The sequence below is a fragment of the Rousettus aegyptiacus genome, unplaced genomic scaffold, assembly GCF_014176215.1.
Source record: "Rousettus aegyptiacus isolate mRouAeg1 unplaced genomic scaffold, mRouAeg1.p scaffold_m13_p_7, whole genome shotgun sequence".
NCBI lineage: Eukaryota > Metazoa > Chordata > Mammalia > Chiroptera > Pteropodidae > Rousettus > Rousettus aegyptiacus.
In genome coordinates, this window is record NW_023416310.1 from 4,282,803 (window position 1) to 4,301,306 (window position 18,504).

An 18,504-nucleotide genomic window follows, 5' to 3' on the forward strand; every position below is an offset into this window, starting at 1 on the left:
GCGGCAAGGCGGGAGGGACGGGACCAGCAGGGCGGGGGGGGCGGGGCCAGCAGGGGCGGGAGGACCAGCAGGACGTGAGGGGCGGGCCCAGCAGGGCGGGAGGGGCGGGGCCCGCCAGGCGGGAGGGGCGCTCCCTGGGCGGGGCCGGGGCTGAGCTCAGGGCGGAGCTGCGCATCACCGCAGGGCGGGCTTGGGTGGGGTGGTCCCGGGGCTCGGGCCGGGCCCAGGCGGGAGTCAGCAGCTCGGCTCGGCGGAAGGGCTCGGCAACTCGGTGGCCGAGTGCTGAGTGGCTGTTCCCCGCGCTGCAGCCTGGTCCGCCGAGCCCCCAGCCCTGAGCCGCCGGCGCCATGGCTGCGGAGCTGCTGTGGTTCTGCAACTGGACGACGCTGGGCGTGTGCGCGGCGCTCAAGCTGCCGCAGATCTCCGCCCTGCGGGCGGCGCGCAGCGCGCGGGGCCTCAGCCTCCTGAGCTTGCTTCTGGAGCTGGCGGGGTAAGGACCCTGGCAGCCCGGGCTGCCCTTCCGCTCGCCTCTGGCCTTCGGGAGCCCGGAGAGCCGCGGGCATAATTAAGTGGGAACTGGGGGAGCCGGGTGGAAAGCCGCTGGCGACGGGGACCGGCTCTTCCCGGGGCCACCATTCACTTCCTCTTATTTGCTGCCTATCAACTTGCGTGGTAGGGAAATGATGGCGCAGGCCCATTTTACAGATGAGGAAACCGACGACACCCAGCGAAATCATCACTCCCTCGTTAGTGCCCAAACCATCCGTCTGGCTTTGAGCAGGGCCGTTTGCACCCGGAGGCCCTCATGCACAGCCACCTGCGCATAAAGACTTCTAGGTCAGCAATGGGCCGCAGATACCAGGGTGGTCCGGTAAGATTAAAATGGACCCGAAATTTCCGTCACTTAGTGGGCTCTTAACTGGGTAATGTCATTGCACACCCTACTCTGCGGGTTAGAGGTGATGCTGGTGTGGACAGACATGCGCTGCCAGTCGCATAAAAGCACAGCATTTCTCGGAGTGATCCCCGTCTTGAAGGGGCACATAACTTTCATCATCCCTGAACTCACCCTCCCCCCGTCTCTCCCTGTCTGGGACCTCTGCTTCCTCACCTGTAAATTGAGGGGTCAAACTTTTCTAAGGACCCTGTGGCTTCTAGAAGCTGCCTGTTTTGGAGCGGGGTGGGCGGATTCAGAGCAGAGAGCTTTTGGGAGGCTGCAGTGCAGGGGACTTAGAGTAGCCAAGGCTGCTCCTAAACACAGTCGCAGTGGTACAGTTGGTGGAAGACTCGAATTAGTGGGAAAACCGCGCACAGCAAACCCAACGGACTTGCTGCTGGCTCCTGGCTGGGCAGGGCCCTCCCGGCTTCGCCCCTTGCCAGCCCGGACCCCCGGCGGCTCTGATGGCCGGTTCTCGGCAGAAGCATTCCCTCGAGGGACAGCCCTGATTGAAGAAGCCACAGGGAAAGGAGGAAGGCAGACGAGAGCTGGGGGTGGGAGGGATGAGGGGCCCACCCAACAAGAGGCTTCCTCCGAATAGGCTGGGCCAACGCACGAGGGTGTGTGACTCCTCAGGGGTCTGTGAATGACCCTACAGCACTGGGGCCCCCCTGCTGGATGGCAGGGATTGGAGAGGTGAGGGGCCCCGGGGAGAAAGGGCAGAGGGAAGGTGCGGGAGGCAGGGAAGGCCAGGGAGAGGGCCCCGAGTCTCCAGGTAGAGCCCTGAGCTGGCAGAGAGGAGGCCCGTGCAGGGCGACTGGACACAGACATATGCCTATGGAGTCGGGAGCCTGCACGCACCCCTGCCCCCCGCCCCCCACAGAGGAAGCGAGGGCTTGCCCTTCACCGGGGTATCACCTATCACATTATATACAGTTTATCGTATCAAAAACCAGCCCTCTGGCCGTGGAATGACCCGAGAACCTGGAGAACCTGGCGGCGGGTGGGGAGGCAGCCAGCCTGCCTGAGGTCCTGCTGGGAGCAGGGGCACGTGCAGGCCGAGGCCACACAGAGTGACATAGGTGCAGGACTAGGCACAGAGGGTGCCTCAGGAGCTAGGGGCGGGAGGGAGGAGGTGCTCCCTGGCCCGAGGCTGCTGTCATTTCTGCTCCTACTAGAGCAGGTGTCTGGGGTATGCTTCCAGCTTTGGGGACAGCAGACCTGGTCCCAGAGGCCCCCGTCTTTCCTAATCCTGGCCAGTGAATTGCCTTCTGCAAAAATCGTTTGTAAACGACGGTCCTAAGGGACTTGACAGACCGCGTATGTTATGTCCACAGCTGTCCAGAGCCGAGCCAGGGCTGGATGCTCCAAATGTCGAGGCAACGATTAAATTAGCATCCCATCCTTTTTGCTGTCAAACTCCCTCCTGGACTTTTGCGGGCTCCAAACACTAGTTAGTTCCAAGCTCCTGCAAACAAGGCTGTGCTCCTGGTGTCGCCGGCCTCCCCGGGTGGGCGTCAGGTCAGTCCGAGTTCAGGTGTGCCCTCTCTCCCCCGCCCCCCCAGGCACCTGGTGTTTCTCCGCTACCAATGTTACTACGAGTACCCGCTGCTGACCTACCTGGAGTACCCCATTGTCATCACACAAGGTAACCGAGCCCTCCCTGCCCGGCGCGGCCCTGGGCCCCGCCTCCCGCCCTCTCACTCCGAGCCTTTCCCGCCAGATGTCATCCTCCTGCTCCACGTCTTCCACTTCAACGGGAACGTGTTCGGCTCAGCGCCGTACGTCGCCCTGTATCCTTCCATGGCGCAGAATCGGAGATGGGCCGGGGCCGTGCCGCGTGTCCTAACAGCACCCGTTGCTCAGCGGGACCCTTTACCACATACGCGCTCTTTCCAGTTAAACTGAAAAGAATCCCAAATGCAAGACTCGGTGTGAGCACACGCCGCTCCGCAGCCCAGAGTGGCCCTCGTGCAGTCCAGGGTGCTGCCTGGGGTGTAGGTTAGGACATCGCTGGTGAACATTCCCAGCGGCGGAGCGCCCCTGCCGAGCGACTTCCTCCAACCTCGTTCTTTAGGGGAAAGGAGACATGAAAATGTCCCCGGTTATTTAAGTCATAGTCATGATCGTGTCCGGCGGAACACAATGCGGCCAGCGTGTGTGGGTGCGGGCGCAGGCTCGAGAGGGCTCCTGGAAGTCAAGACCTTAGCAGGACCCTTGTGGGGACCTGGTCATTACACAGACATGTCCCCAGGGCCTGGCTTTCACTTCAACTCTTTGTCTGGGGTCCAGCGTCACAGTCACAGTCCTTAGAAGGCTGGGAAGGCCTTGAGTGGCAGTCAGGGAAGCCTGCCACCTCTGTGACGTGGTCTTCTGGGTAGTAGAAAGGGGGAGGGTGCCGCCGGGCCCTGTCTGCCCTGAGCGCCTCGAGGGCGTGGGTGCAGGGCGGGGGGGGGGGGGGGGGAAGCACCTGGTGTCCCCCAACACCTGGGTATCCTTGGCCACGTGCCAAAAGCTCTCTAGGCCGCAGATACCCCATCCGCGAAACGGGGTGTTATTGCCTCTTCAGGGTTATGGAGAGGACCAAGTGCGAGCTGGGGGCACGGCACAGTCACCGTGGCTGCCGCTCTGGAAGCGTTTTGCAGAGGGGAGCCGGGTGCACGCTGAGCGCTGACCCTCTGCTGTTCCGTGGAGCTGTAAGGCTGTGACTCGGCTTCCCTCTGCGAGAGCCTCTGTCTGCACGGTTCCCCGCCCCCTCGGCTGGGGTTAGCCCCAGCAGGTCGAAGGCTGCTGGAAACAGAGTACTTTGTAGATGCACAGCATTGCGTGGCTTACTGTTTAAATAAAATGTATATCAGGAATGAGTAGAATGAGGTGAGGGGGTACAAAGTGGGGCAAAAATATGCCACAGAAATTAGTTTAAGCAATTTAATTAGAGAATGTTTTTTAAAACCAGATTTCATCCAAATTCATTGCCTTTCCGGTGTTGACCAGGTTGCTAGTCATCAGTCTCCTGACTTTCAGCTCAGGGCATTTCCGTCCCTTCATTTAAACCATGAATTATAGTCACAGCGATCTGTGGGGTCCCTACGATGAGCGAAGAGCAACATCGCATCGAGGAGGTAGATAGGCCACGGATGTTAGGTCCATTTTGCAGATAAGCGGACCGAGGTCGAAAGATGGAAAGGGACTTGCCCAAGGTCGCAGCAGAGGCTCCTGGCCGTCCCCTCACTGCCTGGCCACTTCCTCTCCTGTGTTTGCTTCCGCTCCCCTAGCCGGGCGCTCTCTTCCTGAAGCATCCCTCAGCTCGATGAAAATAAAAGATCATCCCCCCCCCCACCCCATCTCCTCGCATCTCTCCCCCCACTGTATCACAGGGTTCGTGGGGAAGGGGCAAATCAGAGCTTCACGTGACGTCAGCTTTGCGGGACATGCACGCCCACTTTGTAATGTTGGGCCTCTCTTTTCAGGGCTTAACTTCTGACATTTCTCCCGCGGTACTTACATGGTATGGAATTAAGCAAGAAGTGAAAACCATTTGGAACAGTCCAGAAACATAGGGGGGTTGTTTGTACATTTTTTTGTTTTTGTCATTTTCTTCTATAATCTGCTTCTGTGCTTTCAGACTCCTGGCAGGTGTTCACTTGAAACTGTTTTTGTCTTTTCCAAATCTGACAAGTTCTGGCAGAGCTGCTCCCAATTCCCTACTTGGCTTACGGGCCACCTCTGTGGTCTGGGTCTGTTTCTGTGGGCAGGAGGGCGGGGGGGCCGGTGGAGCTGCCAGCCGAGTCACTTCCTTAGCGCTCGGCAAGCTTTGTGACGTCTTGGTTCGTTCTCGGCCTGCGCAAGTGGATCATCGATCTTTCCATGGTGAGTACTGGCCTTGAAAAGCGTGTGGAAAAGGTCCGCCACTCTCTCCTCCATGCTGCTGCCCTTCAAAGAACTTGCTAGATCACATGTTTAAGCTGCTAAGTTTTCAGTTGTATGGAAAGATAATGGGGAAGAAAGCACAGCGTTCTCCAAATAGTAAAAGACATTCTTCTCACTTAAAGGTAAGGCAAACGTTTTTATACTTCTTTTTCGGGGGGCCATAAAGAACCGGACTGGGGAAGCAGGTAACGGTACTGGAGTGAAGAACTGAGCGTAATAAGTTAAAGCGCTTCCTGTCCTGTTCATAATTACATATTAGCCGCCTACTCGTTTTTCTGAGTTTGCTGCCCCCAGACATTTTTGTCCTCCTTGGCAAAGGGCGAGAGCCCTGTACTTTCTCCCTTCCTCGGGTGAGAGCCAGACCCATGCCGTGGGAAGAGCGTTGATGGCTGCTCAGGGAGCATCTAACCACAGATCTCTGCGAGGCGACGCAGTCAGTGTTTCCAGCATACCAGAAAAGGAGGACGACTAACTGGTGGCCGCAAGTCACTGCCTTCCGCCCCCGGCTCATGAGTTTCATCCCCTCCTCCCCCAGCATCTCGGCTGCGACACTTTCTTGGAAAGCGGATGTGACTCCCCGTGTGGATGTGACTCCCTGCATTAGGTTCCAACCTCGTGAAGTTTGGAGAGCAAACGAGAAGCGTTGCCGTACCAACGATGAGTCATTTTTTTTAGGATAAATATTATTCTAAATACTTAGTGTCAGTATTTAGTTTAAGTCCCAAATATCGTACGGGACATACTTACGCTAAAATATGACTTGCCGTCGATCTGAAATTCCAATTTAACTAGGTGCCCTGCATTTTTGTTTGCTGAATCTGGCCAGCCCACCCGAAGTCCTCTCCAGGATCTCGGTGCGGTTCTGGCTGGCCGGGGCGATCAGGCTGCCCGCGCTGGGAGCCTCCACCTCGCGCAGCCTGGCTCCCGGTGCCGGGCGGCGCAGGCTCCGGGGACCTGGTCTGGATGGAGGCCGCCGGCCGCGGGTGTTTTTGATTCTTCTGTGCCTTCCCAGTGAATGCTCTGTTCCAGCCACACACCGGGGCTCCGAAAGTTCACAAAGGCTTCCTTTCCCCTCATGGCACACGGACTGCGTGCGGGCTCTGTGCTCTTACTGTCCCCAAGTCTTCCTGGTGCCCATTCCGGGCCAGGCACTGGGGGCCTCGAGGACAAAGTCTGGCTCGAGGGTCGTGGAGCTGCAGTGAGGAAAAGGAGCTGAGGCTTCGGGGCCCCCACAGGGTAAAAACCACGGGGTCCCCACAGAGGAGGGTGCTGTTGGAATTCGTGAAAAACCCAAGTTCTGGAAGGTTTACAGTCCTCTTGGTTTCAAAAGTACCAGTTCGGACTGAGAAATCCTGTCTGCAGAAACTCGGAACGGTGCTTTCGTGGTTAAGTTGATAATTCACATACTCACAGTTGATTCACAAGGAGAAAGGCTCAGAGTCCTCCGAAGCCACCTCTTCGCATCTCTGTCGCGTCGGACGCTGCAGAGCGAGAGTCCTCCGTTTATCACTCTGCTCCCTGGGCTCCCAGGACCCCTCATCCCCTGCAGTTACTCACTGAACGCGGAATCTGTGCGTTATAAATAAACGTCTTGGGGTTGCATTCTTTTCCACTAAACTTGGGGGTTTTGCTCTTGTGCAAATTGATTGTCACTTGACCTGAAAACTTGGCTTCCAAAGCAGTTTCAGTACCTGGTGCTCTTTTGCCTTGGCGACTGAGGGACCCCTGATCTCCTTATGTTTTATCTGCACACAGAGTTTGTGTATTTTCATCGGTGCGGCCAGTAAGTTTGCTCAGCTCCAGCACCTGTGGAAGACTGGGGACTCCGGAGCTGTGAGCGCTCTGACTTGGGGCCTCGCTTCCTACGCCTGTGTGGGTAAGAACATCGGGGGTAGGGGGGTGGTGGTGGGGGGGAGGAGGTGTCTACCCAGAAGTCTGCATTAACTTGGTGTCCAAATGCCATACATAGTCTCTTGAGTTTTAATCTTTTGCAAATACCTGTTCAGATGGACCTGCCTAGTGCGTCTGTGTTTACAGGCGGATTGAATGCGGATGACTCTCCATCTAGCTGCTGAAAAAAAGTGGAGGCACCTCTTACCTAAAACCTGGGCTAGTATTAGGTCCTCTCTCCTTCTTTGAAAAGCGTTAAGAGGATGATTATCTTGAATCCACTTATTGTTTTAAAAATCTGAATCTTTATGTTGGAACAGATTAAAGGGATGAAAATCAAACATTGGCTTTTGAGAATGAATGTAAATTTGCAACAATGGCTTTTTTTCTGGAGCCCTAATTTAGTTCCAAATTTAGAATTTCCACTATTCATTTGGATTTCTGCAGGAACTACCGAAAATACATGTATACCATATTTGGGTAGACATTTTAAAATTTCAGAGCTATCACATTAATTAGATTTACTAGTTTTAGATATTTGAATTATACTCCTTCATGTTTCTTTACCTTAAGGGACCAATTTTTGCATCCAGGTTGCTGGTAGGGATGTATATGACTTCTGGGATTGCTAATTGGATATGTTACTTCTTAGCTCCCTAATTTTATTTTCAGGTATTTTAATCTTTACATGTTGCTTATTAAACTTTTTAAAGGAAATCTTGGGAACTTGTAATTGCAGGGATCATATATTACATTTCAAGCTATTTTGCATGGCACTCTGTGCTTAGTAAGTATTTAAATACTTGAACAGATGATAACAGGAGCACTGTAATTTTATGGGGAGAAAAATGGTTTTAAACTCAGCTTCGCTTTTTGATGGATGAGACTAACGACTTCAGCAGCGCTGACTTAGAAGTGAGTGAAATGTGCTTGTTAGCCCTCGCCCGAATTTCCTTCAGTCACTCTTGTCCATTTACCAATTATTAGGAGTCTTTTTAAGAGTTTGCTTGCAGATCCTTCGTTGGCCACCTCCCTAAGGGGATGGAATCTGTTCTCCATCTGTGTAAGACCCATCCCTCCTATAGACATTGCCGACTTAACCACCATTCACGAGGCCCCCGTAAATCCTTGGGTTTTCAAACTCGGCAACGAAACATTTGATAAGATTTGGTCTCCGCCTTTCGGGGGCTTAGTTTAGTTGGAAGATCAGACCAAAAAGCTACTATGTCAGTGTATGCTGAATGCAAACCGTGTTAGGCAGAGCGAGAGCTTCGTGTGGGCTGGCGTTGGGTTAGGAATCGGCATGCCTTGAGTTGTAGGTAGTGGCGTTCCCTGCCAGTTCACACGAGTCGGTTTAAACTGTCATCCCAATTCCCTAAGTGGTTTCGAAGTGAAATGCTATACCAGAAAAAGTAATCAAACGGTTCTAGTTAGACCCTTAGGGAAACCATGCCTTTTCCTGGGCCTCCCTTCTGTGTACCTAGAAAATAAGGGGGTCAGAGTTCAGCGATTTAAAAACATCGTTTTTAGTAGGAGCCTCTCTTTAAATGAAACCTCACCAGAAGCTCCATATGTAAATGAGGTTTTCCAAAGTTGCTTTTTGGGGTGAGCTCTGACTCCTCCCTGGCCTTGCACACCCCGGGGCTCCTGCAGCTTCAGAATCCCTGGCTGGGAAGCATGGCTGGCTTGGAGGAGTTTTATGAAACATAGTGCTACTTAGTATTCTGTACTACCAAAACCCTTCAAGAATAGTTAGCGATTATTCCTGTACTGAAAACTGAAAGACGTTATTTAGCTAACTGTCCAACTGAGTTGATTGATATTTATTGCCAATTTTTTTTTTTTTTTTTTTTTTTACAGCAAGAATAATAACAACTGTAATGACCACCAATGACCTCATACGTAAGCAAAAAACTTTTCTGGCCACTTCCTTTAAAAACGTCGTGCCACGTATGCCTCCGTCATTTGTAAATCGTTAGGGTTTAACGGATCGTGACTTGGCTCCGCTGGACTGTAAACTTAGAGGCCAGCAACAGCCAGTCCCCATCGATAGCATTAAGCATCTGCTTTCGTAATACCTCACAGAGTGCGCCTGAGAGTCCATGTCTGTCTTCCACTCCAGCAGTGAAAGACATCGACGGTGAAGTAATCACGCAATTAACTATTGAAAAATACTATAAAATGTGTGTTGAAAGAGTAGGACAGGGTGAGCACCTAACGGGGACCTGACCTAGTTGGAGGGAGCTGGGAAGATGGGTTTGAATAAGCACGAGACCTGGAGAAGGTGGGGAAGAAACCGTTACGAGGTGCAGCAGGTGTGAAGGTCGTGAGCAAAGTGGACGTAAGGCTTAGCTGCAGAGAGGGGCGGCCTGCGGCGAGCGCCTGCGAGTGAGCATGATGACCGACGGGAGGGAAGGGGGCGCAGTGGCCAAATGGTTTGGAACCTCAGAGAATTGCCCACAAGCAGTGGGCGGTTTTTTAAAGCAGGGGAGTGACATGATCACTTGACTCCGTGTCCTTGTCATTTTTTAAAAAGGGAAATGGTGATGGAGGAGAAAATACTTGGGGTAGCCTAAAAATAATTTAGTAATTTCTTAGGCATTTTCAACTCTCAAATCGAGCATATAAAAAGTTTTTGGAAAATGATTGAAACAGATGGGATCATTATTCTATGAAGACTGGAAGTATATCCTTGGCACGTAGACCCTTAGAGCAAGCTAATTATTATTTGAGAACTATTGCTACAGAACAGTGGGATGCTTTGTTGGACCCTTCCTGGGGTTGCAGCTTTGGCTCAAACACTTTGTCAGCAATGAGAGGACTGAAAGTGACCGAAAGCATAAACTTGGGTCAGTGGGGGAAAGGAAAGGGAGACAGGCCTGAGTCTTCTCCACAGAACATGAATTCTCTGCGTGGAAAGACGAGTCAAAGCATAATTAAACAATAAAACAAGCCTACATATTGAAAATGAAGTTTAAACGACTGAGAGTTGTTCTAATTGTGACTTGTTCTGTATCTCAGGTGACAGCTCTTTCAGAGAGCAATCAGTATTATCTGGAGATAGCCTTTTAAAAACAGTTTAGCTAATATCTTACAAGTGTTTTATAACCATAGATACATTAAATCTCATAGACTTTATCATAATGTTCAAGTTATCATTACTTTAAAAAAAAAACCCACATTTTCAAGGTTACCTCAGTACAAAAAAAGCTTTGATGTTGGGCCAGTTTTTCAGAATTATCTTGACGGAACGCACTATACCACCTCTCCTTTATGTGGAAGGTTCTCAGACACCATTCACTACCTTCAAGACTTAAAGATGAGTAAAGGGGCTGTAAAAAGTTATATAATACTCCTTATCAGCCAGAGCCAGATTCCTCCAAATTAAACATTTGATAAATTATTATTCATGAAGTCAGGCCAACTGGCTAACGGCAATCATGATAAGATCATTTTTCCAGAAATATTTGGAACCAAAATTGTTCAGAAGTTCTCATGATCCATAGTTCTAAGTTTCAGGTTTCTTTGGGCGGGTGGGGGGGGCAGGGTAAAACTTTATTTAGGTTTCTATTTAGAGCAAGAGGTGATTTTGTTTTATAATGTGAGAACAGTATTAATATACACTTTTTCTTTCTTTTTGACTGATTTCAGTTCTTATACATCTTGTGACCATGCTGGCTTTAAATTTATGGGTAACTGCTACAGTACTTCGCTATCGGAAGACAGTTTCAAAGGCTAAATGATGGACACTGTTCTTACCAAGTGGATTTCAAATAACTGAACCAAAGGAAAAGAAAAGCTCATTGCTGGGCCAAGGTCTTATAAATTTAGTCATTCATTTCAGAAACTTTGAAGCCAAAGATATTTTAGACTTGCAAGAGCCACTTAAATGCTTACTTAACCTTCATTAGTTTAAGTTAGATTTCAGTCATCTGCATCTTTGAGGTTGATTGATGGGAAGTTGTCCAAGAAGCCCATTTGGAGATTCTCGCTTTGACCCTTAGTCATGATTAAGTTCTCTCCAACGAGCTGAGCTGCCTGGAGCTAACTGCATCTGTTTTTCAGCTTTCGGAATCTTTTAAAGAAACAAATGCTCTGCGGAGCACAAACGAACATGAACGGAGTGGGATTTTGCTCGGAGTCAGAAGTGGATTCGTAACAAATTCCTACGGGTCGCTTCCTGGGGCCGTTTAACCGTAACGCAGAGCGGGATGTCCTTCTTGCATCGTAACAGTGCAGATGTTGTTGGAAGCACGTCGGGGCATGCACAAATGTAACTAGCTTGAGTTCATACACCGACGTGGTGTCCTTCAGCTTCATACGGTGTCTTTAAGTAATTCCTGAGCAACGGTGTTAGTGGGTGCAACCTGTTCACGAGGCGGCGATCCCAGCGAACGTTCTCATTCAACCATTTCTAAAAGGCCACACCTATGCAATTACTGTTATTAGAGTTTAGTATGAAATACAGCTTGACCTCAGCCAGGTTTTGTGTATTGAAAATATATGCAGTAAAGGGTATTGCTGAGTTCTGCCAAGTTCTTACGGATTTTGTTCTCATTGTAGTATCACGTTCTAAATATGGTATGATTCTACACTGTATTTTCATGTAAGTTTATAAACCACAACATTTAAAAACTCTCTTTCCCCTTACAATTGAATGGTATTATCTCAGTATATGCAGTAAGCAGTTTATTAGAAAATATTTATGTAAAATGAACTTTCATATTTTGAACTCTGCTGTCTTAAAACGGTTTTAATGTGATTAGTTTTAAATTACATAAAGTGCAATTTAAAAAATATAAACTGATTAATCCTTTTAGAATTTCTTCTTGGGACCAGCAGGAAGAGAAACATGGTATCTGAAAATACTCGTTGTATAGTTTTTAAAATTATAGTCATTTAAAAAAAAATCCCAGTAAATCTTTCCTCATTTGCAGTTATAATCTGACCATTAGTATAATACACTTTGTGATTTTTAGTCAAATAAATCTTTTATTCAAATACCTTTTTAGTGCTTTATCATTGTTTAAAGCAACTCCTTCAAGAATATACTTAGATGAAGAATTCTTCATTTTTCCCCTTCAGGAGGGGAGGGAACAAACATGAACTATTCCAGATATTCTACACTATCATCTTTAAGTCCACAGCAATCCTGTAAGTAAACAATCTCCATTTTACAGATAAAAACACTGAGGCTCAGAGTGAACAACCTGTCCCAGACCAGAGAGCAAGTGTCCTAGAAAAGAATCCACTGATTACCCAAGAAATGCTTTCTAGAAAACTGTTGGCACACTATTCCTGACAAGAGGCACCCTGCCTCTCGTCCTTACCCTTGACGCTTCATGTTGTAGGTTTGTATGCCCCTGAAAAATAACCAGAATCGAATCAGATACAGACTCCTGGCTGACATCCTGTATCTTGTATTTCTCCGTGAACTAAGAGACAGGGCCAAGGAGTCACAAGTCTGTATGTCACCTACTTGTGACTTGTTTGCTGTACCCATCTTTTATACCCATCTCTTAGGGAAGGCAATTTTGGGGGTCAATTTTAGGAGGCTGCAGGATTACAAAGAGTATTTCACAGGAAAAGTATGAAAATGCTTATGTCTCAATTTCTTTTATTTTTTTTAATATAAAAAGCAGGCATAAAATACAATTACATTACTACAAAGATGCAACAAATTTTTAAAAAATCAGGGGGATACGATTTTTGTTCAAAGGGGACAGCTGATCAAATATTTATGATTATCTAAACCATGCAGTTCATAACTTATTACAATTCTGAACACAACTCGTCATTCTGGAGAAGGGACTCAAGGAGAACCCCCCGCGCAGAGTACTCAGCACTGTCACACAGCGCTTACCTTCAAAGTGCTTTACCAATCACTGTGGTGTCTTCACAACAGAGGGGATCTGAAGCCTTAGGCTAGGGCAGGAGAGGTGAGTCAGCAGTGTCTGCACAGGCCGAAAAACTCAGGAGTGACTTGCTCTCGGCGGATTTTTTAAAACATGTTCCTTAAAGCATGTTTCAACAAGGTAACATAGTGTCTAAGTTTCTCTGTTTTACCACCAGAACCTTATAAGAATAGATTAACAATAGCAGCATAACTTCTTAAGTTGTGGTTTGGCGACCTCGAGCAGTTCTGAAGGAGCTAGATAGACAGACACATTGATGGGACCCTCAGAGCCAGACTCCTGTCTCAGGCATAGGTTACTTTTAAAAACGTCAGCCGTTACTTTAGATCTATTGGTACACTTATCCTTAATGTTTAGATTTTTAAAAAACTCTTGCTTCTAGATAGCATTTAGAAAAATCAATACTTTCCAAAAATTCACTACACGCCGATTTTCAACAGTGATACCGGCACGAGTTTCCCTTCTACTTCGGTCTTATCCCCACAAAAGTAAAAAAATCCAACTGGGAAAACCTCAGGATTCACTACTTCTTAGTTCTCAACAGGAGGTATTTATGGCTCTCGGAGAAATCAGGTGTGAAGAAGCAAGCAACTTTTGGTCTTACATTTATCTTAGAAGCTTTGGAGCCCCAAGAAAAAGAGAAGCTGGCACGAAATCGGGGTGTTAAACCAAGTCGACGCCGTATTTGATGAGTGCTGGGAGAACGTGAGGACAGGCGTGTGCATTCGCTCCCGCGTGTACACGAAACCGGCAACAGGGCACAAAGCAAATTCTCGCCCAGGGTCAGAATCTTTTATTGCGCGCATTTCCATCAGCCGGACAAACAATGTTAAAAACCCTTATGTCAAACCATGTAACGTGAGGAATCTCCATGGGAGAGATTTTTTCGCCCCCTAGAGCATCTTTCCACCCCCAAAACTTCACATTAATCTTCCTTGTGCAGCTGCATCACACCATGATTCTCCATATTCTCTAACACATACAGCATTCAAAATTTAAATTTTTGCCATTTTTACTCAAATATTTCAATTACTCATGTGTAAACTTCAAATTATTTCACCTTAATAAAGTTTATTAAAAATATATATATATACTCTCCAATTCAGAATAATATGATAGAACCTCCCATAGTGTAACAAAATCTTTATATAAAATATTAATTCAGTCTCCTTTTAACAAGTCTAATGAATGGAAATATTTATTCTATATAAATTTTATATATTTTTCATTTTTAATCTTAAAAAAAAAAAAAAAAAAGCTGTGCCCCAAAACCAGAGCCGCGGCGCGCACCTGCCGGGGCGCGGCGCGCACGCGCGGTTCCGGCGCGGACGGCGTGGAGTGCGGGCCGGGCACTGCGAGAACACGATGCGGTCCCGGTACGTCGGGGCCAGAGGCCACTCCATTTCCACAACAGTATCTATAAGCGGGGCTCCAACTCTTTACACGTCTCTACACGGACCCCAGAGGCAATCAATGAAAAATATCTTACTTCATCAAAATATTAGATGTATTTCAATATCGCATCGAACTATGAATGTGCATGTATATAAAGAGAGACTGGTAAGACTGCGTGTTTTTTTGTTTACTTGGTGCTCATCATTAATGCATACTGTAGCAGTAAAAAACATACACTTTGGTGGGGTGATGAGAAACGCAGCAGGAATGGCCCTGCGTAAACTGACTTTAATAGCACTGAGAAAATAAAAAGCGAGTTAAGTGCCTTTCAGGCGGCTTCTTCCCAGTCAGTTTTCATAGCCCAATACTGAAATATTGCCATACACAATTGTGTTTAAGAGATCACATTTAAATATTTAAAATATATCTACAGTATGTTTTAGTTTTATGTTTGAGATAATTTCTGAATGTTGAGTATGAAATGCAAAAATAGTCACAAGTGTCTTTACCAGAAATAAAAACATATCTAGGGTAGTCAGTGAATTCAAAGCAAACATTTCATAGTCACACACTAATACTGAGGTCTGTAAAAAGGGGTTGGATCAATGGTATACATAAAAGATATATTAGTTCCAATACTATCCATTATTGTTTCTATCACCAATACTTAAAAAAAATCGGTTATACAATCAAAATAGGCTGACACTGATAACTATTGTGTAAAAATAGTGCACTGTCTTCTGCAAAGCAAATTTGCATCCTAAGAGCTGGTAAACACTTGTTCTTTTTTTTCTCTTTTTAAATACAGAAAAAGGTTGAGACTTTGAAAAAAAATTAAATTAAGGCATTCAAAATGGGTAAAGTTGCCTATCATGAAGCATTAGGAAACTACGTTCAAACGTTTTGTTACAGTAACTGCTTAAACATGAACATGCAGCTCCATCAGGCACACAAATGAGGACACAAACCCCAACATCATGGCTTTATACAAGTGCATAGTTGCAACTGTAGTAAGTAATGATATCTGATTAATGTATATAAAAAAATAAAGTGGGAAGTTTAAAAACCCTCTTGCAGTATTACAGTACTGTGTGTGTGTGCGCGTGTGTGTGTGCGTGCGTGCGCATATACACCACGCACACACCCCCAGTAATAATGGTCACTTCGTAAAGATGCAGTCTGTGCCACTGTAGTGGACGCCACTCCCAGAGTCTTCTGGTAAATGTGCTGGTGAAATCTCTCTGTTGAAGCCGAAAAGATATTTCTTTAACTCTTCTCAATCCTTCTGTGCAATGTAGTGTGAGTGACTGCCAAGAGAGCTTTTGGGACAAGGGTGGAAGAGTTGCACATGATACTCTTACTCTATTAACCAATCTTTGTTAGTTCAACTCGTTGCTCCAAAGGAGCCCAGAAAAATATCTCCAAGATTTATAATTTATATTGCAGGAATAAAGGGGATATAGATATATGTACGTGTGTGTGTGTGTGTGTGTGTGTGTGTGTGTGTGTGTGTGTGTGTGTCTGTCTGTCTCTCAGGAAAATATAGCTTTTTAATAAATTTTGGGCCATCATATTTCAGTCTTGTTTTAACTGGAAGAATATGATCACCTCGAATAACGACTGCATTCACAGAAGGCAGTTAGCTGGAAAGAAAGGAAAAATAAAGTTAGACAATGAAATAATGAGACTTTTTAATTTGAAAAGGCATTCCATGTATGTCATTAAACCGTATAGTCTTCCAACTACTATACTTTTAACGCCAAAATCATGCATAAACATATTTATTGTATTACTTTTCTTATTTTTAGGGACATGCAATTATATTCTTTTTCATATTTTCCCATATTGGCTACACACATGACACAGGTTTTAAGATACTTAACTGGCTACTGGGGTTATTAGACAGCGTGTCACTGAATAACTCCTGTGAATGTAACTGCGCTGGGGTTTAACTGCTAGCTGCCTCTGTAGCTGAAAGCAGTGGACTTACAGACCAGGTTCTACTTGCCTATTTGATCCTTAGCCACATTTTTTAAATCTGTGAAATGGGAACACACATATTACTGTAGTAAACATATGTGAAAATAATCTGTATGTCTGGTTGCCGAAAGGCCCCGATATGACACAGGTTAAGTGCACGTTTTACCATGTGCTAACTCGGGGTAGAACAGGCCCTCCTTGAACTCTATTCCATGTAAAAGATTTAACTCATGAGGTTCAATTTTTGTTCAAATGGTCTTCAGCCACTATTAACCGAACTATTTTACACTTTCTAAAAGCACAAGAAGTTCCACAGCATATCATTAGCATTCTTCAGCAAGAGAAACATTAAATTTCCAAAAAGCAAACATTTCACAGCATCACAAAGAAAACAAGATCAGAAACAACTATTTCACAGCACTTATTAGACTTATAAAGGTTTTATGGTTTTAATTCTTGCAAGTTAGGAAGAAGAAAGAGGAGGGAAGAGAAGGAAGGAGAGAAGAGGGAGGGAGGAAGGAATCCCATGCTATGTTCACAAACTAATACAGTTGTAGAAACTTGAAAACATTGTAAATTTTACTTCTCTGAATATGGCTTCTTTGGAATGAACAGAAAGTACCATAATTAGCTCCTTTGTTATTTCTACGTGTTTCATCCCTGAGATAAAAAATTGTAATTCCAACTGTATTGAAAAATATAAAGCCAATAAAGAATCTGAACATAGCATTTCACTTTTACACTTGATATGAAAATTTCAGTTAGAAACGTTTCTGAAAACTACTTTTCAAATATATACTATTAAAAACAACTTAATAAAATTTAAAACTAGTCAAAAATAATGAAAACCCAAGTGCAAACCACATGCGCTACTTGGAAGCACTAAAATAACTCATTTTCATTTTTTGATTTACCCCGTTTATTTCTTCAGAAATCAAAAACATCGTCATCATCATCACCACCATCAACATCATCAAATGACCAATCCCAGTCTTTAAAAGCCAAATCAAGTAATCTGCAATAGGAGGTTTGCAAATTTATACTCTTGGCAGTTTAATACACTTATCTAGAAATCAGACTTTGAATGTGCTGTAAGCATGTTAACAGGGCTAAATTAACATGGAAGTACACAAGGAAATCTTCTTTCTCTTTATATACAAATGCATATAATCATGTTGGCTTTCCAGAATGCCAGAGAACTAAAGACAGAGATAATATTTGGGGATAAGACGCAATTTTCTTCCGTCCAGTCCCAGATGAAGACAAACCATCCTGATGTCCAGTTTAGTTTGATTTGAGAACTATGAAAGCTCAACGTTTGTCAACATTCCCTTCACAAAAGTGCCCAGGTTGTCAACTCACATTTTACAAGAATAGTACCAGAAGCCTAAAAAGGGAATAGTTTTAGGAACGTAGCTTTTTCCATTCTAGCAGGCCCTACCTTGCTTGATGGGTCACCGACAGCCATGTGTTCTGTGAAAAACTACACATGAAAAACCACAGGTCTATGAGCAGCATTAGCAACTTATCCTGGCTAAATAAAATGGACTAAGACCAGGAGTACATGTGGCCCTTTCTAATTCAATCCAATATTACCTAATCCAATATAGCCTAATATTGCAATCATCTTTTATTTTAAAAAACAGAAGTAACTTTTTCATTGTTTGTAACTTTGACATTCATGAATCAACTTAAGCCAAAGAAATTATCGGGTCCCCGGACTCACCTGTGATCACTGTCAGTGGTTCTTAAACTTTAGTGTATATGATTTGCCTAGTGCTATTTATCACGCATACTCCCAGGACTCAAACCAAGAGATTCTGATATAATTAGGCCGAAGAAATTTGCATTTTAAACAAAATAGCCTAGATGAATTCTGATGCAACTAACTGGTTGACTCTGAGAATCACAGAGTAGTCTGATGGATGATTACTCAACTTAAAAGTAAACAAACCAACACAAATTACTCTGGATGCAGAACAATATTTGAGAAAATACACAAACTTAGATATAATTATTTCTTCACTTAATACATATCAATCACGCCTAGCATATGTTAATTTTTTTTTCCTTAGGCTTACACATAAAGTAACTTTTAACAATGGTTTCAACCCTCCTGCTTGGAAGGTTGAGATCAGGAGACCTGCCTGGGTGCCCAAGCTTCCATTTTAGCATACTTTATGAAAAATCTGCATTTCAAATCCAAAATCTTTGAAGTGTGTTGGAAGCGTGGAGCTGTCCCAATCCTCAGACTTTCAAAGCCTACTCGCTAGGCTACTGGTGCAGCGCAGCGCACGGCAGGCCAAGTCTGCCCTTACAACCTCCCTCCCGCCCTCCACCCGCTTTCGGCCTTCCGGTTCCTGTCATTTCAGCCTGGTTTCTTTCCCCTTTTCCAGTCAGTACTTTACTGCAGGCTCTCTCTCATTAAGCCTAAAACACTGATCTCTCGTTGAAAGA

At 45.8% G+C, this 18,504-nt stretch overlaps 2 protein-coding genes across 5 annotated transcripts in view; one reads left to right on the forward strand and one right to left on the reverse strand.

Annotated features, from left to right (window-relative positions):
* Window positions 1-191: 191 nt before the first annotated feature.
* On the forward strand, window positions 192-11,760 carry SLC66A3 (solute carrier family 66 member 3). Its single transcript, XM_016127097.2, has 7 exons — window positions 192-490; window positions 2,503-2,585; window positions 2,661-2,730; window positions 4,750-4,807; window positions 6,623-6,743; window positions 8,618-8,659; window positions 10,409-11,760. The coding sequence occupies exons 1-7, from the start codon at window positions 348-350 to the stop codon at window positions 10,498-10,500; spliced, it is 609 nt and encodes a 202-aa protein (XP_015982583.2). The 5' UTR covers window positions 192-347; the 3' UTR covers window positions 10,501-11,760.
* Window positions 11,761-12,354: 594 nt separating this feature from the next.
* ROCK2 (Rho associated coiled-coil containing protein kinase 2) overlaps window positions 12,355-18,504 on the reverse strand; it is a 108,239-nt gene continuing 102,089 nt past the window's right edge. For 2 of the 4 annotated variants that reach the window (XM_016127096.2, XM_036224908.1), the window contains exon 33: window positions 15,722-17,062. In XM_016127096.2, coding sequence (XP_015982582.2) covers window positions 16,975-17,062 — 88 coding nt within the window. In that variant the 3' untranslated portion in view covers window positions 15,722-16,974. The other 2 variants (XM_036224907.1, XM_036224906.1) reach the window with 2 other exon arrangements.